Source organism: Dasypus novemcinctus, chromosome 15 (genome assembly GCF_030445035.2).
Source record: "Dasypus novemcinctus isolate mDasNov1 chromosome 15, mDasNov1.1.hap2, whole genome shotgun sequence".
Taxonomy (NCBI): Eukaryota; Metazoa; Chordata; class Mammalia; order Cingulata; family Dasypodidae; genus Dasypus; species Dasypus novemcinctus.
Window position 1 is genome coordinate 90357657 of NC_080687.1, and position 25360 is coordinate 90383016.

The window sequence follows — 25360 nt, forward strand, 5'->3', positions numbered from 1 at the left end:
ACATACAACATGGATGAATCTCAGACCTAGTATGCTAAGTTCAAGAAACCAGCCTTAACTGGTTACAAAACTGCATGATATTCTATTCTGCAATGAAATTTATATGATATTCTGGAAAAGGCAAAACTATAACTGGTTGCTGAGGGTGGGGCGGTGGGTGCAGTTGATGAAAAAGGGGCACGAGGGAATTTTCTGGGAAGATGTAACTTTTTACTGTATTGATTTTGAGAGTGGTAGCTACAAGGTTGTATACATTTGCTAAAACTCAAAAGACTGTAAACCTAAAAAGAATATATCTTACTGTATGTAAATTTTACCTCAGTAAACCTAATTTAAAAATTCAGTGTGGTAATCTCAAGGGAAATAAGAACTCAAAAACATGTATGTCCTTTACTAAAGATACAAACGAAAGCTAATGACCTCACTACCCCTGTGATGGAGAGACGGGTTAACTGCACTGCCCGATGAAGATCAGGCGAAGGGTACCAGGTTACCATGGAGACAAGCTATTATTTCCCTTCGTGTGAAACCTCTAATATTAAATTGTGACTCATGTGTAATGCAGGAGCAAACTCAGAAACGTCTAGACAAAGTCAGCCAAGGTTTTTTGTTTTTCATTTTTAGGAGTCCTGACCATTATGTTTTCTTTAGGAGCACCTATAGAAACTGTGGGATGTCACTGAAGATATCCTTAAGAGATTAAAACAAGAAGGGGTAGAAACTTTTTGACTACACTTGAACACAATTCTAAAAAGTATCAGCTAGTTCCAAGGTCATTAAGGCTCTTACTTGTCTTTTGTTTGTTAAGGAAATAACTTCCCAAACAGATCAATTGCTAAAGCAATGCTATCTGGGAGGACATGGCCGCCTCTGCCCACTGACATTCACAGGAGACTGGGATTGTCTCATTTGCAAAACGGATAAATTGAGAGTAGATTTAAAAATCAGGTTTCTTTGTGCTGGGGCTCAAATGAGCAAGCTGTGGTAATTTACTTACGGTGATTCTAAGTCAGAAACGGGACTCTCAGAAAGCATGTAAACCTTAAACTATGTGAAAGTCAATCTCCTACTGCCAATTAGATCCTAGAATGGTAGGAGAAGCTCAAACAACTGCTGTAACTCAGCGGGCAGTTTTCACCCTGCTGCTCTCTGGACCTGCGCAGGGCTTCCTCAGTGCACCTGTGCTGATATCCCTTCCATCTCCCATGCTTGTTTTGAGGAGCTTACCCTCATCTCCTCTGAATTTAGATGTGAATCTTCAATAGTCTTTCAAGGCTTTATCTCCTTTTAAAGCAATTGGGATGATCTTTTCTGGAGGAAAAGAGGGCCCTGTTGCATGAGGTAGAAGCTGGTCTGGTGTTGTGGTGTTTGGGGAAGTCCAGAGACTCTCCTCTTGGCAAGGGCTGTGGCAGGCACCCACTGTTGGGACATATGGTTGACCCCAGGAGCCCCACTCAGCAGCTGTTACACAGATTTCTAAGTGCAGGGACACGGGCCATGAGTATAGTGACATTTTCCTGGCTGCTTCTGACCTCTGGATCTTGCTGATTTGTCTAACACACGCTGTGGACATCAACCAGTCAGGACTCCAAGCCAATATTTTCAAATTGCTTTAAAATAACAAGAGATGTTTAAGACATCATTTGTGTGGCATTGGTTATTAGTTTGTTCACATCCCAATCTGCTATTCCTTTTTATTTTCTTCCCTCTCAAGTATTTTTTTCTTGCTTGGCATTTGTTTCTGTAACAGTTACTTTAAATAAATAAGACATTTTCATAGGCAATTCATGCTCAGAGAGCAGTCAATATGGATGGGGGAATGTACAAAGAAAAAAAAATACTACTCACTATATATTTTAATTTCCTGTCATCCTACTTCGAATTCTTTTGTTTAAATAGAAAGTCTTTCGTCAGATGGTATTGGTTGGATTTGTATATTCGGAGGGATAAGCAAAACAGGACTCACGAGTGGTAATAATTTATGCTGTATTTTTCGAAGACAATTCAAGGCCCGAACAACTTAAGAATATTATGTATTAATTTGTCTTCACATAACAAATCCACCTATGACTTATTCCCCTATTGCCAGTGCTCGGCCTTTTCTCTCCTCTCAACCCCTCGTTTCCTAATGATCTGTGATCCTTTCTCCTTCTCCAGAGCCTACAGTTTCTGTTTCCTTTCTAAAAATTGCCATAAATACACATCTTCAAGCTCAGTGTGCCAGGATGAAGTCTGGCACTCTTCCACGAAAGCACAATTACTGCTCTGCTTCTCTACGTTGCCTCATACCCAGAACTCCGAGGCTCCGTTCATTCCATCAACAAACATTTCTTAACCGTGCCCTGGGCTTACAGAGCCTGACTAGATCTTAAGTCTAATTCAGAAGACACGGAGCCAAAAGAGCGTACATTTACACTGACCTTGAACACAGATTCACCAGGCATTTGTAAAGCCAACTGGCATTGTCCTCTTCAAAGCTCTAAGATTACAAAATACTTGCATCATGACTGGCAAGGAATTTCTGCCCATATGCCAGGAGTCCAAATCTTCTATCCAAACCTTTCAATCTGCACACTTTTCTGTCCTTTAGTTTCTACTTTGAGGGCATCGATCTTCAATGTCTTTCTTTAGGTTGACTCTTCTCCAGCTTACCAAAGTCATTATCATTTTTCTTTCCTATCCACTTAGCTTTTCCCTGGTCATTTTGTCTCCTTCCCCTTTCCCAGCAATGGCTGCAATTCTACCTCAGTTTCATGCACACATCTCTTCGCCTAAAAACAAAATGAAACAACAACAAACCCGAGCTTGGGTACCTGCTGCATGCCTTGCATGGTTTGCTGCAGGAACTGTAGCTGCTGGTCCTTGGTGAGGTTTTCTTCCGTTCGGAAAAGCTGCTCTTTCTCCTGTTTGAGCAGCTCCACCTCGTTCCTGTAGGCATCCAGCTGCCAGCGGAGGCTGTCGTTCTCCTCTTTGAGCGCGTAGGCCTGGGCGGCCAGGGCTGAAGGACAGACAGAATGAGTCGGAGTGAGTCCCCTGAACGTACACGACAGGGCTGAGGCTGACAGAGCTTTCCGTGGGAAAAGGACTCTCCCGCCTGAACTTTCAACATCAGCAGCTCCTCCCCGCCAGCATAAAACCAAATGCCTCAATCCCGGGCCTTTTTATTTTGCCGTGTATTTGTGTGTGTGTGTGTGTGTGTGTCACTTCTTTGGGAATTTTCATCCATTTGTCTGGGGTCAGCAGTGAGTGCTTCTTGTGGGACACAAGGACGGATTCCTTTCAAATTCTTGTCTTAGCCCTCTCTCCCCAGCCCAGGCACCCTCTCAGAAATTGGTGTATGTGGCGAGGGAAGGATGCCATTCAGAATTCCGGGCACTCATCCCAGCTCCCACGCTGTCGTTCCCTCTCTCCCTTCTACAGGATTGCTCAGTTCCTTGGCGTGCTGCTTTCTTTCTAATCAGCAGCAGCTCCACAGGTTGAAGCGTGCAGTAGCATCTCAGTGAGGAGGGGAATTTATATGCACACCAATCCTCCCCACTCTACTGCAGGGACAAATTCTCTTCTCAAACTCCTCATCAGAATGGTAACCTAGTTCCAACTGTTTCATGAGCAGATTAAACCTCTTTCTCTGTACAAGGCTGAGTGATTCCTCTAACATTCCTTCCTGAAACCTAACATGCTCACTGTGTAGCTTCAGCCCTCACATCTCCACCTTTCTGAGAATCCAAGACGGTTAACTCAGAGCCTTACACATCTTAGAGGCTTCAGAAACAGCTGAAACCAAATGAGAGAGGGAAGTGAATGGGACAAGACAAAGCGTGAGGGCAAGTTGCTCTCCCCAGGTTCCAGCGTGTTGCTTAGTGGTCCCCTCCAACCAGAGAAACAGCGGCTGAGCTCTCGCCCCATAACAGGCACCGTACCAAGAGCTTTGGGTGAACCCACACATCGATGCCCCCTCAAACCTAGCATGTGAGTGCTGTTAGGGCCCTCATCTTGACAAAGGAGAAAAAAATGAGGCACAGAGAGGTTTGACGTCCTCGTCCAATCCCACAAAGTAGGTGGCAGAACCACCGGTCTTGAAGCTCAGGCCACTGGCTCCAGGCGCTCTGCCTTCTGCCCTTCCGGACGGGTTGAGTTCTCATCAGACTGTTCAAAACCAGCCCTCCATCCTCCCCTTTTACTCTCCTGCCAGTTTCCCATCCTTTCTTCCCCTCCTGCCTGAAAATCTATTCTCTATTTTGTAAGCAAGAGAACAACGAAAGGGAAATAAAGAAGCTTGCCATCAGAAACCTCTTCAAAGATGTAACTTGTGGCGTGTAAGGACCTGGTATGGTGGGGGCCGCACGGCAGGCTCGCTCTCCCTCCCCGCTCGATCCCTGGGTCTGAGGCCAGATCTGGGTCAGGCTCCTGGAGGTAGGACTTGCATATTATGGTACAGTAACGACAGATTTTCACTGAGGTGCGCTGAAACCTTGCGACTTCTCTCCCCAGACATCAAACATCAAATTATGTTAATAGTAGCTTTACAGTTGAGTGTTTTACAGTATCCCACTTTGCAAGATGATAATCTATGTACGGTACATATTGAAATACTAATCAAAATGCAATTAAACAGAAATTCCCTACCTCAAACCATTAGGGATCAATTAGTCAACAAGCATTCACTGCATACATTTACAGGTCTGTTTGGGCCACCTTGGATGACAAAAAGAAGACGTCTCTTCTCCCAAGGAGCTTAAAATCTAACCATGACAGGTCTATTCAAAAGGAGACTAACAAGTTCAAAAGAAGAAAGAACAGCAGGGGTGCCTGGCACTTAATAAATGGCTGAACGGATGAATGAGTGAGTAACTCAGCATCAGGTACACACGTCCTACAGGATTTCTGAGAAGAGAAAGAAAATTGCAGACTGTGACCATCAAGGAAGGATCTGAAGGATGAATGAACGACCCAAGAACTGGGGAGGGGCCTCCCATTCAAGGGCAAAGGTGTAAGCTCAGAGATGAGCACTGAAGATAGGATATCCTGGAGTAGGAAGGCCAGGAGCTTGGTGAACAAGGCAAGGGTCTGCCTGGAAGCAGTGAAAGGTGGACTGTGTTGGTGATGAGCCGGTCTGAAGGCTCTGAAGTCAGGCTGCAGAGCTAGGCTCAGCTGAGCTGGGCAGCCGCCTGGGAACCATTGAACCGCTTGGGCAGCAGCAGGACAGGATGAAATTGGTGATTTAGGAAGATTGGTTTGGCAATGGTGCGTGGAATGAACTGGAGGCTGAAGAGAATGAATAAAGGAAATTTTATTTGGTGTATAAGTGTGTGCAACACCAAGGAGCAGCCAATTTTATAGTTTCCAGGACCTTACTCATAAAATCAAAAAGGACCCAGAAGCATGAGCTCGTGCTTTTAGTATTTTGCAGCCCAACTTCAAATCTTGTCCACAACTTGGGACTCCAACTCCTGACAATTCAGTTTACCGATCCACAAGGAAACGGTTATGAGGCTTCATTTAGAGAGAGATGTTGTAATAGGGCAAAATTATAGAAAATGCAAATGGTGAAAAAAGTGTTGGCGCTACACAAGCACATTACTACATTTAGTGGCATTCAGAGATACTTAAGTCATTTCCTTAGGAAGCTCTATTTGGCCCTTTTTCAATTCAGAGTGGCATTTTTATTATCATAACTGATAGCAGGTGTTTGTGAAGAAATCGATTAGTATGCAGGGATGGAAATTACATTTTCCAAATGAATTGCATAGTCTGCAAGATACGCTGAAATCTGTGTAGCAAAATGCAAGTAGCTATAAAATATGTGCCAGCAACATTATTTAAATAAATTATCTGAACATACAAACATATAGGAAAGCGCACCATCCATTATTTTAGGGGCTCTCTTAGAAGCCTATGGAATTGTACTCTGACAGTTCTTATTCTTGGCTGAGCCAAGGGATCATGTGCCTGTCGAGCAGGATACAATGCTGTTTATGTCTCTGGAATAGGAATGTGATAGCATTATGTCAAAAAGAAAAACAACAACAAAAGCACAGCCCCCTCTGAAATCAATACCATAGCCAATTCAATCAACAGTTTTATAATCGGGGCGTATAACTGATTTACATTCCTGATTAAATGATTTCAGGCTTGATATTTACAAAAATTTTTTTGGTTGCTCATGTGGCAGCAAAGTGGTTATCTTCTAAAGGGTGAGAAATTGTATATTGACTCCACTTAACTTCAGGCCACGTATTGGTAAATGTGTTCAGCGCCACACTGCGGCCCTTAGACGGGGCTTCCTAGGAGAAGCTGAATGATGTTTCTTGGACCAGAGTGCCCAAAGAAACAAAATCCTAATAATTTCTGGCTTTCTATGAATTTTCAGTTAAAACTTCTTTCAGAAACATCAATTAGTTCATTTACATTTTTTCCCTCTTTAGTACTTTCTGAAACATTGCTTTGAACTTTTAAAAACTATGTAATCAAACTTCTGTTATAAAATTTATCCTTGAGATGCAACCTAACAAATCCACTATTCAAATAAACATAAATATTTAGCTAAGGGTGACAACGTACAGATTACCAATTTTTTTTTTAAAGGAAGAATACAATAAGGCACTTAAGATGTAAACTAACCCCCAAAATTAAACCTTTCTTTGGTAATTTGAGGGGAATTCTGAATCTCCGGATTATCATTAATTAATTCATCAATCAACTGTTTATTGAGCAATAATGTGCAAGGAATATACAAGAAGACCATTATATGTCACTGATTTATACTTAGAAAAATTCTGGTTACTTGAATTTTCTGATTGCATCAAAAATGAGATAATAACGTTTGAAAAATTTGGCTAAACAAGATTAAATTACATTTACAAAAATAACACTAGGCTAGTAAAACTATGCAAATGACAGCAGTGCCTCCAATGTGATCCCAAGATTAAAGTGCACCGCTGAAGAGAAGTTTAAAAGTATTAGGGCATATCACTGTATCCTTTACCAGAGTCTATGGAAACCATTATTTTTTACATTAATTATGGTCAAAGTGACCTCCTCCCTTCTGCTGCCTGTATTACTGTGTTGCCATGGGAACCGATAACGATGTGCTTAACTTCTTCAAGTAAATAATCTGGTGAAAGCCTTGCAAGCTCTCTCTTCCCATCCTAAGCCAGCCTCAGAAAAATAATTAGCACCATATGAACAAAAATGTAAGTTATTTTGGATTGTGTCCCGGTAAGCTGATGATATGTTAACGTCTTTTTTTCATGCTCAGGAAAGATGCAACTAAATAATAAAACCCTTTAACATATTGTTTCTAACAATATCTGGGCTGCTCTAGAACTGTTTGTCTTTGTGTCTTAGGGGAACTCTGAGTTTTAAAGCTCTGCCTCCAGTTTGCCGGATGCCCTCCTGGAATGTGGGCAGGATTTCCTGTGTTTCCTTCCCCACGCTCACAGAAAGCCCTTGTCGAGGATGTCATCGGCTGCACCCCAAACGGGCAGTTGGCAGAAAGCTCCAGTGCTTCCCGGAGGACCCTCGTGCTTGACTTCTCGTCCCGGTGTCCTTCCTTGACCATCTTTGGCGTGCCTCTCAGCTCCGGGGTGCGCGCCTGTGAAGGCAGCCCTGTCCCACCACCATCCCCAGACCCTGAGACCCTGGCCCAGTCCCCATGCACCGAGCACCTCCTTGGTCGTGAAAGTAAAAATAGCCAACAGATTTTGAGCCTTACTTTGAGCAAGGGCACCTGCTAAGCATATCACATGCACCGTCTCCTTTAATCCTAACAAAGCATGATCCAGTAAATATGCTCACTCTTTCTGTTTCCAAGGTGTTGGAACTGAGTTTCAGAGAGGAACAGGCCTCCAGGTGGCCCCAGAGGGGCAGCTGGCCAGAGGGGCATCCAGCGGCTCTTCTGTAGTGGCCGATGTGGTGCTAGCGGAGGCAAAACACTCCGCTTCTGGCTCTGTGCGGGAGCCCGTTCTGCTGGAGAGAAGCTCTGCTACCACGGGGAGAGGACAGCCCCGCCCTTAAAATAAAATAAAATAAAATATCTTCTGCAGGAGAACTGTGGGGATGCTCCGCATGGAAACTAAACTCAGCCTTCGGGAAGTCTTGAGGCCTGAGTGCGTGACTCTGGAAACCACGGAGGGACCCCTCTTTGTGTCCTGGCTCTTTCTTCTCTGAAACAGGCCCACCGATACCTGCTGACCACTGAGCACGTGGGGCAGGGCTTGGCCATGAGGCTCCAAGGAGAGTTCTGTGCCGAGAGAGCCATCTGACCTTGGGGCTCCCCAGGAACCAGGTGAGAGGGCCCACCCCAGCCGCCAAAACTCACCTATGCTGCTTTTATGAGTGTCCCTGTCCTTCAGCTGAGAGTAAAAGTGGCAGAAATGCCTCCTGTTCCTCTGGGGCCTGGCAGGGCTCTGTACCCCCGGGTCTACTTTGAAGGGGCTGGTGAAGGCCTGAGACACAGGGGACCCCCACCCTCAGGGTCCTTGGCTGTGGCCACCTCTCACTGGAGCCAAAGGGCTGCTCTCCTGCTGGACGGCCTCTTGGGGCACTAACAAGAGACAATCGATCTACTTCTCAGTGACACTGGGATCGCCGCCGAAGCAGCAATCTGCCTCGAACTGCTCACAGAAGTTCCTTCTGCTACAATTTTGCGGGATTATTATTACTACAACTCAGCCTCGATGTGACGCTTTATATCCATGGTGTGGATTAGGGTTGGCACATTTGCTATTAGCAGTGAGCACCCAACAGGCACCCAGTGTGCACCTGCCTCCCCCTTCACGCAGGGCCAATGGGATAAGGGTGACTTTGAGAGCACAGGTGAACTTGAGCCTGCAACCACCGCGGCTGTGAGACTGGAGGCACAGCCAGCAGCAGGCGCGCTGGGGTCATGACTCTCAGGGGCTGCCTGACTCATGTGAAGACGCATGTGGTACCTTATTTACACGATTGTCCTCGCCTGCCTCCCCCATTTTGCTCAGAAGAAAACAGGCCAAGGGGAGGGGTTCGCCTGGAGGAAGCTTCTGGGGTCCTCCGGCTATGCGGAGGCGGATTCCACGGAGGGCCAGCCCAGGGTGGGGCAGGGGGTGTCTCAGCCCCCGTCCCGCCCTGCCCTTGGAGCCCCCAGCCCTGGAGCAGGCTCAAGTGCAGATAAGGAACGTGGTGGAAGCAAGAGAACTGCTCCAGGAGGGCGTCTCCCCAGCACACGAAGGTACAAGCCTGGCGGGCAGGGGCAGGCGGGGAGGCCAGAGCGCTGGATTCTCCCACTGCCCCAAAGCCAGGCAGGAAGCAGGTTAAGAGAGGAAGACTTTTTTTCTTTTTCTCATTCTTCTTTTCTTTTGATTAGAATTTCGTTTTCATTTTTCACTTTCAATCCCTGGTTCTATTTCTGAAACACAGCACTACCTTTTTCCTCTCCCCTGATGGCTTTAAAGACTCTTTTGTAGGCCAGGCACACTTGGATAGACCTAAATAGATCACAAAATGAAACCGTTTTTCAGAAACGGGGCCCCTACCCGCGCGGCCCCCCACCTGCAGACGGCGTGCGGAGCTCGGGTACGGGGCCTCGGCCTGGGGCTTCGCTTAGCTCCACTTCACCCTGGCTGGCGGTCTGCCTTGTTCAAAGAGAGAAGCCGAAAACCGCAACCCCCACCCCACCTTAAAACTAATCACTCCTCTCGTTTCCCCACCCGCTTGCCATCTTTCTCCTTCCAACCTGCAAATTACCTCCCCTCTTATCAAATGGTCACGTCTTTCTAATTTTCTTCAAGAAACCTTCCGCTCACGCAGCGATGCTTTTCTTTTTCTCCTCCCACACTTGAACAGGTGGTTTCTACCATAGGAAGCACAGCCACACGACCTGTGAAATGAAGGCCAGCCCGGTCTCCGTCTGTTCTCATTCCAGGCACAGCCTTTGGCAAGGAACCTCGACCAGCTATTTTCACAAAGCTCGCATTTTATAACACCAAATGCTAGCGACAGCAAAGAAGAGCCGAATAGAAGAGTCTTTTCCTTCTCTCAGTTATATGTAACCCACGTAAACCCAGACTAGCCGCACTGCTAAGTGGGAACCAAGACTGTTTTCATGTTTGGGGTAAAATGCGGCACCGTGATGAATCTTGGGCTGTCCGGGGAAGGCTCCTCCTCGTTATCCACGTCGCCAATGATGAAATCGATTTACGAATGCTTATTTACATGGGGCATTAGGACCAGTAGAATCCCTGTCCTCTCTACCTGTGTAACTACGGCAGGCTGACACTGGTGGGGACAGCTGCTTGGCTCCTCAGGCCGGCAGTCCTCAAAGCTTGGAGCATAGACAGCCTGCACTGGCTTGGTTGTCTGTTATGGGAGAATGCCTGGACCCAAGCCAAACACTGGGAATCTGAATTTCTGGGCAGGGCCCTGGGGGTGTGCATTTTAACAAGTACCTAGGGTGCTTCTAATGCATGCCAAGATTTTAGCACTTCTGTGGCCAGGAGGGGCCAGATCCCCATTTCCAAAGCTTTCCTCATAACTTTTGGTCTTGGACTTCCTCCATTTTATTTCCTGACCCATGCTTTCTTCTCAGCCTTTCCTAACAGCTCCCCTCCAGCTTTTACCACCCAATGTGCCTTCTTGGCTCCTCTGCTTTCTGTCTTGTCCTCTCCCCTTCCGTTCATCTGTCTACTTGTTCCTCTCTAAAGGCTTACTGCCTCTCCCGTGAGGATACTGTGACAGAATGCTTTCATAAATCCTCTGGGCAGTGTTTGCAAAACACATTTTTTTTTTCCTGATCTACCAGACGTCATGTATTACTTTTCTTTGCAGTCATATTTCTGGAAAAAGTTTGCTGCTGCTGCAGCAGCTTTGTGGCTCTCACCGAGGGGAGCCCAGGCTGAACATCTGTGCTCTCTGCGAGCTAGTGGCCTTAGCCAAGGACCTTTGGACCAGCGTCTTCACTGCAGGAGAGGAGGCTCCCCCGTGTCCATACCCTCTCCAGACCAGCCTCTGCCTCCTCAGAATTTCTTTCCTGGGTAAATGCCCAGCCATCTCCATCTCTCATCACTGATGGATGAGACAATGGTCCCTGGCTATTCTCCTCGAGTCAGAAAAAAGTCAGGGGCTGCATTCCTGGTTCTCATCACAGTTTTCTGCATCAGTCTACCCTTCTCCTTTTCTCCCCAACTAGCCTTTTGTCTACTTAACAAAGGATAATCCAAATGCACTTGGCATTAACCTGATGAGGGAATTCTCCACCTGTGCCATGTGTGCCATCCTGGAGCTGATACACAACCTCCCTCCCATTTCCCCTTTCTTGGGTCCTTTATTACTGCCTCTGTCAGTCCCTTACTTTCCACCAAATGTTTTTATCTTGTATTCCAGGTTTACTTTCTTCTCATTTTCACATTCTCTTGCCTTCCCTCAGTCTACTTATTTTCTTTTCAGTCATCAATTGTCATGCTACCTACTGGTGGTTTTTGATCCTTTTGTGCATCAGAATCAATGGGGAGTATTTTAATAATAGAGTATATATTTAATATATTTAATATCATATATATTAAATACTATATATTTAATATAATGGCTGGCATTAGCCCCCAGCCATTGAGATTTGTGTAAAACCCCCCAGGTGATTCTCATGTCAGCCAGGTCTGAGAACCACTCATCCTGAACCTTCTGTTACTGCTCACCAGCCTTGACTCTACATTTTCACAGTACCTGATATTTGCAAAATGCCACAGAATTCCTTAATTGATCGTTTCTCACCACCTTGTCAAGGAGACTCCTACAGTGAGTCTCACCTTACTGCCAAGAAGTCTAAGACTTGGATAAGGGACATCATTTGCCAGGCTACCCTGGAAACACAGCTAAGGTACCTCAAGGAGCCTCTGAACCTCACTTGGTTCAAAGTTATTTCTTTACTTTTTTCCAGGGACCTGAAACTCTCTTCCAAAGACAGCAATTCTCACTCTTGTAGGCTGCTTTCCAAGAGTTTTCCTTGTGATTTGACCACTGGATGACCTTTTCTTCAAAGGAAAGCATCAAGCTGAACTTAGCAGTCTGCAGGCAGGCCTGAAAACTGGGAGGGGAACATGAACACTTATTTTCAGAACTCTTGATTTTTCCATCCCTTCAGATGACTTCCATCCACATTTTTCAACTGGAATATCTTCTCATTACTTCTTCTCACCCCCAGAGTTTGAGTCCTACAAAATCCTGCGTTGACAAATTCAGCATTCCTCTCTTAGTCCTTGGGCAGGGAAAAGTGCATGTACTTTAAAAACTGTGTGGATGGCTAAATTATAGCAATTTTTTTTCCCTGAAAGAGAGTTGTTCAGATATTAAAACCCTCGATTTTGAGCATAGCAGCTTTTCTTACATCTCCACAAAAAGTGGTTTTTGCTTTGCTCATTAAAATGATTTGTTTTGAGTTTCTGATGAGTATAATTTTTCAGGTAGTAATGTTTTATTCTTACTAGCAACTGCTTAAAAAGCATCTGCAAGGGCCGAAGCACCAGTTAAGTACTATTAATCAAACACCAAATGCTTTTAAACAGCTCTACCTCTTTTTATAATAGAGTAATAGAGCTGTTTGAGCAAGTTTCTGAGGTGACCTTGATTGAATTAAAGAGGTCAGGGATGAAATAAACTTCAAACCCATATTCAATGATTTTTTTAAAAAAATGACTTCACTCCAATTAAACAAGAATTAGCATGAAATATTTTGTTTCTGAAAGGTTAAAAGAATTCCTCTGAGAAAGCAGCTTTCTTGTTACTAGCTTTTTACTGAACACGAGAGAGAAGGCACTATGGATAATTTTATATGAAGTGCTTTGTTAACATTGTGCTGATGCGGCATCAGTGGTAATATTCGTTAGGAGCTTAAACGTAACATGAAAGGGGAAAAAAAGTCCAATTTAAATTTTAATTTCCATATTAAAATCCCAAGAATCTAATAACTTCTACTAAAGTACTAAAAAAATTCAAGATATATTCTCCATTTGCAATAATTTTGACCGAGTTCTAAGAGCAAATCTTCCGAATGTTACCTTCCTCATTTCTTTACTCTCTCCTTCCTCTTAGCTTCACCCTTCACCTTGACATAGTCTCCCACTTTTTATGACCCGAAAGAACATCACACTCTTCCTTTCCTGAAGAGTTACACAGAGCATCTACAGTAAGAACGTATGAAATTGGAGGAGGGAGGACCGGACGTATGTGGTCATTTGGGAACGATTAGGTGTTCCTGGGTTGAGGAGGAGCAGATGGCCTGAGAGAAACACCAGACATGCTTCGTTGCATCCCACATTCCTGCTCTTGTCAACCTCAGAGAGTCATGTAGACATAAATTACACAAAGGAGGGAGGCTGAGGAGTGTTAGAGAAAGACAAAGGGCGTTGAGGCTGGGCAGCCGTGGCTAATCCTACCTCAGCCCACAACTTCTCTGAGACCCTGGGCAAACTACAAAACCTCCATCAGACCTCAGTGACCGCATCTGGAAATCAGCCAGTACTGGGAGGATTAAACAGATAACAGGTATTATCTTTGACTGAAGTGAAAAACAAAAACATGTCCTAGTGGATAAAAATGAGTTCTTCCTGGATTTAATTTTCTACTCATTGACCTCACATATTCTCATCCATCTGCAATGTACAATGTAAGGTGCTGGGCACAGTGGGAACACTCAGAGAGGAAAAGATCCCAAGATGATGGTCTTTAAGGAGCATATGGGGAGAAGGTCCTTCCATCTCAGAATGTTTTTCACCCGTCTTGGCTTAAAAGGCCAAATCAACCAACCAACCAAACAACAAAACCTAAGATACATTTCAGATCAGCAGGTTTACATAACTTCTCAGATACTCCCAGCACTCACAGTTCTTTATGTTAGAGTTTACCTGCTCGTTGTTAGCTGTGACTCCTGAGAGCATAAAGATGGACCCACCAGCAAATGTCCCAGGAAGAGAACTCTGATGATAGGTGGCTAGGATTTTTCACAATAGACAAGCAACAAACTCAGGTCAAAGACTGAGTCTCCATTGGTCTAATAAGACTCAATGTGCTATTTCTTCCCCATAGTCTGGCACTGCAAGACCCAGGATATCGTTGTGCCATTCTGATATTGTAAGAATTCACTGAATATGTGGTTTTAATTTTGTCACTGCTTCATATTATGGCCTTGTTTAAGGCAAGTCATGGAGGCAAAGAGCTAAAGATAGAGGAATAGATGGCTTTAGGAGACCCAGAGTATATAAACTATATTAGGAAAGTTGAATACGGTAGGTGGATACATTTCAAAAACAATTGACTAGTAAATCATTAAAAGAAGAATGACATCTCTCATTACACCTCCAAAAGATTTGCCAAGATAGGCTGTAGTTTCAGTTGTGACTGAAAGCTGCTAATCACCAGAAAATATCCAATATAAATTTAAAGTATTTACTCAGCCTCTCATCTGATGATTATTGGGGGGGGTACCAAGATTAATTTTTCTCATTAATTGTGAAAACTGGGGGGAGGGAAAAGATATTTCTTTCAGAGAGAATCTTTTCTGAGTCTGAGAATCTCAACAAGATTGAAAATATTGTAGATGTTCTCTCTCTCAGAGTTCTATTTTTAAGATATACTGAGAGTTATCTCATAAAAAGAAGCCTCAAAGACAGGGAAACAGGGAGAAGCACTTCAATAAGGTTTGAAATTAGTTGGAGAGTCAATATCCTGGTGAACTTCAGGTAGGCTGTCTGAACCCTGGGGGTGGAAATGAAGGATGAGTTAGGAAATCAAAAGGCTGATGTTGTAGCTCAAATCATTCCAGATCAATCATCAAGTATGCTCCTGTGTTTAGAGAAATACCTTTGCTTTTCTCTTTATCTTTTTGGAGCATTAAGCACTGACACCCATAGGGTATGACAGTGTTTGGTTTACCAGTGGAAGTGCATGACGTAGCACTGCCCGTTCCCAGTGCATCTCACCTCTTCAAAGCATTTCCTCTTTGACCAGGGCCTTAGAGCGGACTCTATTTCGAGGAAATAGATATCACTCATCAAGAAGAGAGATGGTGCCAATTTCTTGAATATTTTTTAAAGGTGGCATTTCTGTTGGGAAGGGCTTAAAAACAGTCTGCTGGGTGCACTGCCTCTTTGGAAGGAAATCTTCTTCTAGCTGGAAACCAGAAAATGACGGAAAGACTCTCTAAGCAGAAAGCCCCAGTCAACCTTGTGTGTATTGACATTTTATGTAATAAGTGTCTCTGGTCTACCTTTGTCACCAAATGGTCTCACAGTGCCATACAGATGGCAGGCATTCAAATTCATTGGTTGACTACATTTGGTGGTTGACTCTTACGATGCCACTTAAGGCATTTCAAGATATGTTGATGTCTTTTTCCGCATAAAAATCAGTAGTGCCAATAGAAAGGTCATTAGCCTGGAAAGAAGGAAAGCAATATGGACTATCTATGCCAACCTGGCAAATAACATAACTTCTCAATAAGGGACTGCATTCTCCTGTTTGTGAAAAAAGTTCGTACGAGATGATTTCTAAGGTCTCTTTTGTATCTAAAGAGACTCACCATTGCAATGTCTTTGTGGGCATGAACTCAAAATGTCTGCCTGGTTTAGAACTTGAATTATTTTTTGGATCCTTTATTCAAGAGGCATGCAAATTCTATCAGTTCCTGGAGTAGAAAATTGTAAGACAATGTGGTCTGGGAAAGTAAGCATATATTGAGAAATTAAATGTGGAATTTCCCCTAATTTAAAGTAAATGAAGGATACTAATTGCTATTCATTGCTACTTTTGACTTGTCCAGAATGATTGGAAATGGTTCAGGTTGTATTCCCAGTCAACATGAATTCTACCACAGATTCTCCTAGGTAATCTTTATATAATTTTTTATTGTAGTTTTAATTAAAATAACAAATGTACAAACCATAGACACTTGAAATGAACAAAGATGAAAATAAAAATCACTGATAATCGTACCTTCTAGAGACAATCACTCTGGATATTTTAACCTATATCTCCTCATAGGTTTTCCCCTACTATATAAATTGTCACTATAACATATACATATACACACACAGCTGGATTATCTGCACATGCTGATATCTAACTGCTTTTATCACTTAGCATTATACTGTGAACCTCCTTCTCCTGCTATTAGGAAGTCTTTTAAAACATTATATTTTAAAGTTTATTCATAGATATACCATTAATTAATTGATACCCTAGTGTTAGATATTTCTTTGTTTCTAAATGAATTCTGAGAACTGAAAAGTTAGGCAACTTCTTCAAGTGGCAATGATCCAACATGTCCTAAGTAAAATGCAAGGGCCTCTTGGGCACAGTGACTTCAGAATTATGGTGGACACATTAAAATCCTGCAACAGTTCTGTCTGATGCTTTCTGATTAATAGATTCCATCTTGCAACTTTTGTTCTGGAAATGTTTCTCCCTGTTTTTCTGCTACTGATGGGGAGTCTAAAGTAAAATTTTCCTCTGTAGCCACTTCCTAGGCTTCATACATTGTGTCTGGGACTGGGGAGAGCAATTGCTGAGTGCTTAAGCTCTCCATGATACCAAGGGCATTCAACTAAGTAAAAGAAGAGTCTCTAAGCCACTTAGATATGGGAGTGCATACTAAAATAATAATTCTTTTTAATGCTATTAGGTTGGTGCAAAAGTTATTGCAGTTTTGCATTGTTGAAATTTGCTGTTTGATACTGGCATACGTTCTTTAAATAAATGTGGTTATGTTATATTTTGTGCATTTCTCGCTTTACGTTTTTTTGCTAATGACTTATTTCTTGCTGTTTTTTATATTTATTTTAGATATGGAAATGTTAGACAAAAAGCAAATTCGAGCGATTTTCTTATTTGAGTTCAAAATGGATCATAAAGCTGTAGAGACAACTCACAACATCAACAATGCATTTGGCCCAGGAACTGCTAACAAGTACAGTGGTACAGTGGTGGTTCAAGAAATTTTGCAAAGGAGACAAGAGCCTTGAAGATGAGGAGCATAGTGGCTGGCCATTGGAAGTTGACAATGACCAACTGAGAGCAATCATGGAAGCTGATCCTCTTACAACTATACGAAAAGTTGCAGAAGAACTCAATGTCGACCATTCTACAGTCTTTTGGCATTTGAAGCAAATTGGAAAAGTGAAAAATCTCTATAAGTGGGTGTCTCATGAGCTTACCGAAAATCAAAAAAATTATTTTGAATTGTTATGTTCTCTTATTCTACGCAACAATGAACCATTTCTCAATCGGATTGAGATGTACAATGAAAAGTAGATTTTATATGACAACTAGTGATGACGAGCCCAGTGGTTGGACTGAGAAGAAACTCCAAAGCACTTCCCAAAGCCAAACTCCTTCCAAATAAAGGTCATGGTCACTGTTTGGTGGTCTGCTGCCGGTCTGATCCACTCCAGCTTTCTGAATCCCAGTGAAACCATTATATTTGAGAAGTACGCTCAGCAAATCAAAGAGATGCATCGAAAACTGCAACACCTGCAGCCGGCATTGGTCAACAAACAGGGCCCAATTCTTCTCCATGACAACGCCTGACTGCACATCACATATTCAATGCTTCAAATTTGAACGAATTGGTCTACAAAGATTTGCCTCATCTGCCATATTCACCTGACCTCTTGCCAACTGACTACCAGTTCTTCAAGCATCTTGACAACTTTTTGCAGGGAAAACACTTCCACAACTAGCAGGATGCAGAAAATGTTTTCCAAGAGTTTGTTGAATCCCAAGGCATGGATTTTTATACTACAGGAATAAGCAAATTTATTTCTCATTGGTGAAAATGTGTCAATTGTAATGGTTCCTATTTTGATTAATAAAAATGGGTTTAAGCCTAGTTATAAGGATTTCAAACTAATGGTCTGAAACCACAATTCCTTTTGCACCAACCTAGTATAAACTTCAATTTCTAGGGCTTCCAAGTATGAGATAAGAATCATGGCAAGTAGAATTTCTGAAAAAGGGAAGAAAGTAATGATTCTTCAATTACTGTTTTTCATTAGTTATGTGGCTCTTAACTGTCTATGGCAACCGGACTACTATGTCTTTTGTCCTCATTTTCTGTAGTAATACAGTAGACCTAGCATCTTTGGTCTTTGATAAATGAAATTTATCAGTGATACATTTAGGAGTCAAGATAAAATAGCTTTATGTCACCAACTGTGTTTTGATGAACAGTACAGTATAAAAGTAGAGGGGAATTAGGACACAGATGTTAATAGACAGTACATCATAGTGCTAAGAAGTTGGTAACAGCATATGTTTTAATATGGTCTGGTATTGATTTTTTTTTGGCCAGTGCCCCACTTTACAAATGTTATAGTCACACTTGAAGATTCTGGATGGAGAAGAATACAAGAAAATCAATAGATGCTATCTTTCCCCTACCAATGGCCTATATATCTATAGTTCCTCTGCCACACTCACTTTTAAGGTATCTAAAAGATGCTTTTGGAAGGGCTGGTTCAGTTATCAGGCTTAATACCCACAGGTGTCCATGATGACTACCTCAAAAGTTATAGTTTCAGTTCCCAAAGGTTCACTCCAGAGTCCAAGAATTCACACTCATTTGCTCTGTATTTTCTATCTCATTAACATCTTTTTGAAAAAAATCAAGCTTTTAAAAGAAGTTTACTTTTTATACATGGAGGTCTAATTGAAAGCAAAATTGTATATGTAGAATAAGTTACTAAGTTTTAAAAAATGCCTCAAAAAGTGCTTATTAGTTAAGGTGTGCAGAAGGAAAAAAAAAGAAACAAATACTCTTTCGTAGTATTGTATCTAAAACATCTGTACTTTCATTATGTGTAATCATCAGATTTTCTAAAATGAACAGGCATTATTTTTATAGGAGAAACAGGTTTTAGTTTTAAATGTTATCTGTTGCTAGAGGGCAACAAGCTTATCTGCTAAGAGTGTTTTCTATAAGCATCTACTAGATTCACCTGCAAGCACGTAACTAAATAGTTCAATGTTGAAAAGGAGAACCCCTCTTCCGTACCAGAAATCCCTACTTGTTGCAAACTGAAAGGGAAAATTAGAAATAAATGCTGCTAAAGAATTATTTCCTATGTTTAGGAAAGGGAAAAAAAAAAGCTTACAAACTTACCCAGATGCTGTCATCTACACTCCCTCAAAAATATTCTCATTTCTTCCCAGAAGTTGTACAAACCACACTTACATCCCAACACTTGGTTAATTTTGCTCAAACGCAAGCTGAAAACATATTTTAACATCCTGTCAGAATGAAATACTCAGAGTGTCGATAAAATGACACTAAAATAAATGTAAATTTAGATTGCTGTTACAAGTGGCTGCTTGGCTCTGGGAAGATGCTAGGTTGCTATAGTATTTTCCATAGCAACTTTGCATCTTATTACATAAATAATCCCTCAGTGTCCTTAAAGCCTGCTAAGGAAACAGGATTAATTCTATTCCTCAGTGTAATGATCCCGCATCAAACCTTATCAGAACGAAATGCCCAGGAACATAACCAACTGTAATCTAGACTAGAGCAGTTGAGAGGCACTGGGGCATGGCAGGGACCTGCTACACACTGGCCACCACATAAACCCTCCCAGGTCATGCCCTCTGCAATCCTCTCTTTCTGAAGCTTGAATGCTAAAATGTCCTCACTTTTCTCCTCTGCCTGCCAGTTGCCCATCAGCCTAAGACCTCCGCCAGGCTCAAGGGGTTCACATCATCAGCAAGAAGCCAGAGCTTAACTTAAGAGGGAATCTACCCTGTAAATGCTCCTTGGAAAACGTGCTGGGCGGTCACACGGGCACCCGCTCCGAGAACCCATCCAGCCTCGGAGCAGGTATCTGCCAGGCCTGGGCTGTTGAGGAACCTCGGGTGGGTTTATACGGAGGTGCTGCCACACAGCTGAACAGTTAGAGGATGAGGGGAAACCCTTGATCTCCTGCACACCATGTGTTTGCAGCATCACAGATTAATTTTTCACGAAACATGTTTATGGAGAGTTTGAGAATATGTGAGATGCCAGGAACCATGGCATGGAAATCGGATTATAAGGGTGCTAGGCTTAGACAGTTTAGGCTAGAAATGTGAATTTACAAAACAGATCAACACAGACTGGGGAGAAGGGGTGTTTCTTTTAAAAAGTAATGCTTCGCTTCAGGATCCATTTAACAGCATCTGTCCTTGCATTGAAAAAGTAAAAACGATTTACAAAAACAAATGATTGCCACACTTTCTGGAAACATGTCTATTATAAAAAGTGAATCTTAACTGCACATGAAATCAGAGAACTGAAAAATCTACCCAAAATAAACATTCACTTGAATTACTTTAGCAAGAATAGCAAGATTAAAATTAAAAAAAAAAAAACAGGAAAGCAACAGAAAACGTTGGATCCTTGTGAATGAGTAGTTAGGAGCGAAGCAGGCTGCTCAGCCAACCTTGGGAGATTTCGTTCATCATTAGTTTTGATTGATCCCACTGTCTTGGCACTTGGGTTTCCAAAAGATGTTCTATTGTGGTTGAAAACCAAACGCTTGCTACTAATCCATTGGCTGCCGCTGGACACATGCCACGGCTCTACCTCTTGCAGGAGATAACCTTCCCAGGTTGCCTCATTCTTTCATGCTTTGACTCGTCACAGACAGACCCGCCTGATGGAACCATCTCACTTTCCGTGACTGGCCTGCTCCTCCTCGGTGCAGCTCCAGGCTAAGTCTGCTGGAGATCCCATCCAGTGTTTCCTGACAGGAGACTGCCACCAGCTACAAGTGGTACGGCCGCCTTCAGGCTGAAAGGTCTTGGGACCCCTCCTTGGTGCAAAAAGCACTGCCGGGAAGGAGCGAACCAAATCAGAAAAACCAAGGCAGTCCGGGTGCTCAACGGGCTCAAGAGGAGAGCCAGATAGCCTTACTGTTATTCATCTTTTAAAACCAAAACACGCCAGCCACGTATAAAACGACTCAGAATGCCACCAACTTTAACTAAACTTAATTGTAAGTCCCTAATTTGACTCAGCTGGCTGAAAGATATGGCAAATCCTTGCTTGATTTCTTAATGGAATTTAAAAAAAATCTTACGTATCTTGTGGTATTCCCAAGGAAAATTAAAAATCCAGAAAGTAGGCATTGTAATTGAGAGTGCTCCTATAAGGAGCTCAGAGTTTAAATTAGGTGTAACTAAAATAAAAAAAATATATATATATTTGCTTGTTCATGATGGAATGGTTTAATGGTTGACTCTTAAGTAGAGGTTTTTCCTTTCATTCTATTAAAGTCTGTGCTTAATCTTTACTCACCAAATACTGGACGAGTTCTGTAAACTGTGTAGTGATATTCATTTTGGTTTATATTAAATTTAATTTAGTTTTAGAACATATGTGTCATCAGGCATTCAGTGTTTATTTTTAAATATCTATTTCTTCTCTTCAAAGACTCACACACTTGAGGGCAGGGTACAACTGTGTCTAAACCTCCCATTAGCCCCATGAACTGAAGAAGGTGCAACACCAATGCTTGCTGATAATTTGAAATGGAGCTGGATCATGGTATCTGGGTTATGGCCTCTTTGGCATACAGCATGAGTTTTGTTTTTTTTTAAGATTTATTTATTTTTTAACTCCCCCCCTCCCCCGGTTGTCTGTTTTCTGTGTCTTTTTGCTGCGTCTTGTTTCTTGTTTCTTTGTCCGCTTCTGTTGTCATCAGTGGCACGGGAAGTGTGGGCGGCGCCATTCCTGGGCAGGCTGCACTTTCTTTCGCGCTGGGCGGCTCTCCTCACGGGCGCACTCCTTGCGCGTGGGGCTCCCCTACGCGGGGGACACCCCTGCGTGGCAGGGCACTCCTTGCGCGCATCAGCACTGCGCATGGCCAGCTCCACACGGGTCAAGGAGGCCCGGGGTTTGAACCGCGGACCTCCCATGTGGTAGACGCATGCCCTAACCGCTGGGCCAAGTCCGTTTCCCACAGCATGAGTTTTATATGTTTAAAGGCCTGAACATTTTGGGGAAGATGAATCATCTTTTTATTTAAGCCTAAATCTTAAAATAAGACATTTAAAAGTTTAAATTTCATTAAAGGAATTGCCATCTTCCTATCAACTTTATAGGACAAAGACATCAAAAAACAGGAAGACCAGAAGGACAGTGGGGCAATTCAAGTCAACAAACATTTATTGAGCACTTACTTGGTCAAAGTTCTCGCCGGGACTGGGTGCTGGAGAGTGGCCAAGATAATAACTAGAGCGACATTTCTCGGTTGCGTGGTTTGTGCTCAACACTGTCAGGTGCCAACTGCTTTACGTGGATTGACTCATTTAACCCTTACGAGAATAAAACCACTAAGGTCTGTCCTTCCAGGCCTTACAACCTCGAGCAGCAGCTTCTTTTATTTTCTGTCCTTCTTTCCTGTGCACTTCTGCCCTACCCCCACTGACAACCCTGAGGGAGAGAGGGGAGAGGGCTGAGGAGAAGGAAACAGCTTGAGAAAGGGAGGCTGAGGGAGTGCAGGGGAAGGAAACAGCTTTAGAATAGATCTGGCCTTTAGAGCTTGGCTTGATTCCAGCAGGAGGCAGACAACAAATTTGAATTTTTATCAAACATTATCTTCACAGGCTTAAGAGTCAGACACCAATCTTCTTCCGGAATGAAGGCCTCAATAAATCTGATTGATTTTCAAATTTATGAACAAAATTCATTTCCAATTATTTTAGCATCTTAGCAAACTCCTTCCCCCCTTTTAAGATCCAAATGATTAGGAAGAGTAAACTACCTGCCCAGAATTATACTGTAGTTATAACACTACTGGGGAACTGTAGACAAAGACACACTGTGAGGTATTACGTGTATGAAAGCGAAAGTACACTCAGATATTCCTTACAACCAGAAAAGCAGAGATATATTGAAAAATTTTAATTAAAAAAATAAATTAAACCCAGGGACCAGGTGTAGCTCAGTGGTTGAACACCTGCTTCCCAAGTACGAGATCCCAGGTTCAATTCTGGTTATCGCCCTAAAAAAATAAAAGAAATTTAAAAAATTAAAAAAAAAATTAAACTCAAGTTATCATAAAAGTCCTTACATAATTGTGCCTTTTCTAGAAACCAAACCTTTCTAGAAACCAAATAGTCAATTCCCTCCATTTTTCTCAAGAAATAAAACCCATGGGGTTGGATCCGATTCTTAACACAGGTTTTTGTTCTCGTTGGGAAATGAAAAGCAATGCCAACATGGCAGCCCAAAGCCCAAGATCCTGTGGGAAGTGAGGGACTCATCACAGCTCGCCTTCCTCAAGGGGAGGCTTCACCGAGGACATTCTCCCTGGAATTTCCAAGAATAGGTCAGCTTCTACCCAGTCCTGAGGCAAAATCTCAGTCTCAGCAGAAAGGAAAAGAGATTCTTTAAAGGACAGAAAACTTAACCTCTATTTCAGCACGTGGCAATTCCCCTGTCAGCAAATTAGAGTGCTGTGTTTTAGAAGGCTGTGAGTAGATGACTGACAGAGGCAAATTTGTACCTAAAAACGAATGATGTGTCACCTAACCAGATACCACTGACGGTGTGTTTCCCACAGGCTATGCCCCTCTGTCCCTCCCTTCAAGGAGCAGTTAGCAGGGATTTGTCTGTGGCACCATCAAAAGAACACACAGGAATTCCTGTCATCAGGCTGTGCCCCAGAACATGCAGGCCTGAAAGGAAAACAACTGCCTGCGTTTTGACAGGATCTTCAGGACCCAATGGAAGAAAAAAGGCTAGTGGTTTCTTTCCCTTCCCTCTAATCCTGGGCTTTCTTCAAAAACCACATGCCACGTTCCCTGGTCCATCTCATTTTGAAAAAAACACAGGGAAGACTTTGCAGTGCTCGGGTCCTGGCATTTGAGCTCCAGTTCTTTCATCTTTCCCCTCAGCACCCAGGAGGGAGCACACCTGAGTTTTGTCATTTATACCTCTGACCAAGTAACACCTCCGAGGAGGTTTCTACAAGTTCATTACATATATCCTACTTCAGGCTTTCATCAGCAGCCTGGGGGAATGAGCCAGGAGAGGCCACAGTCCCCGTTGAGGGGAGAGGTTCTTGACGCCTCTGTGAAAGTTTGTGTGACCGAGGTCAGGCGCCAAGCCTCCGGGGGTATGTTTGCTACCACAGGTAACAGCTCCACACTGAGAATACTGATCCTAGTCATCGTTTTTCTGATCCTGTCCTAACCAGGCTGTGAAATTATGCACGTTTCTTATTGGGGACATGGACAGGTTGTTGAAAAAGAAATGTCACCCCCTCCAAAAAAGCCACAAGTTCAAATCAGAAATTTTGGCTGACAGTTCTTTTCTTCTTCACATACCTTAAAAGGATATTAAGACTCCATGTTTCAGGAAGCAGATGTGGTTCAACTGACAGAGCATCTGTCTACCATGTGGGAGGTCCAGGGTTTGGTACCCAGGGCCTCCTGGCCTGTGTGGTGTGCTGGCCCATGTGCAGTGCTGCTGTGTGCAAGGAGTGCCGTGCCACGCAGGGGTGGCCCCCACGTAGGGGCGCCCCATGCACAAGGAGAGCTGCCTGCGTGAAAAGTGCAGTCTGCCCAGGAGTGGCACTGCATGCACGGAGAGCTGACGCAGCAAGATGACGGAACAAAAAAGAGACACAGATTTCCATACTGCCTGATGAGAATGCAAGCAGACACAGAACACCCAGCGAATGGACACAAGAGAGCTGACGATGGGGGGTGGGGAATAAAAATAAATCTTAAAAAAAAAAAAAAAGAACCCACTTTTCAGGTAAATTTGCCCATCTAGATACTTCAAAAATGAAGAAAGCATTTTTGAGAGAAAAATAATTTGGTTTATTGGAAGATCTCATTAAATTTAAGTATATCAGATTAATACTTGCTCCTTTATATATATATATCTCTGAAGGTTGGTAGGATAAAAATGTTGTTAGAAAGGTGTTCTCCTCAAATCAACAAATCCAAACCTGATGACAGAGCAGTCCTGAGAAATGTTACCAGCTTAGAAGACATACATTGACACATAAATGCGAGGTTCATTTTTCAGACAAAGAATATATGGCTTCAGAAAATAGTGACGTGGTGCCTGCTTTTATGCTAAGTTTCTGGAAGATTTAAAGGAATGAAATTTGAGGATGAAAGGGAAATTTTCCAAGGTACTGCTTTCAAACTTTAGTATGCATTAGAATCCCCTGGAGGGCTTAAACTACAGAAGGCTGGATCCCCCCACTCCTCCCCCCCAGAATTTCTCATTCCCTAGGTTGTGAGCCTTGGATGAGACTCGAGAAGGTACATTTCTGTTACGGTTCCCAGGTGATGCTGAAGTTGCTGGCCTGGGGACCAGACTCTGAGAACCACTGCTCCAAGAAAA

At 43.0% G+C, this 25360-nt stretch overlaps 1 protein-coding gene across 2 annotated transcripts in view; it reads right to left on the reverse strand.

Annotated features, from left to right (window-relative positions):
- Nucleotides 1-25360, reverse strand: part of ENOX1 (ecto-NOX disulfide-thiol exchanger 1) — a 564686-nt gene that overhangs the window by 82659 nt on the left and 456667 nt on the right. For both annotated transcript variants that reach the window (XM_058276646.2, XM_058276648.2), the window contains one exon: nt 2814-2998. In XM_058276646.2, the coding sequence (XP_058132629.2) occupies nt 2814-2998 (185 nt within the window). The remainder of the gene's footprint in view (nt 1-2813; nt 2999-25360) is intronic.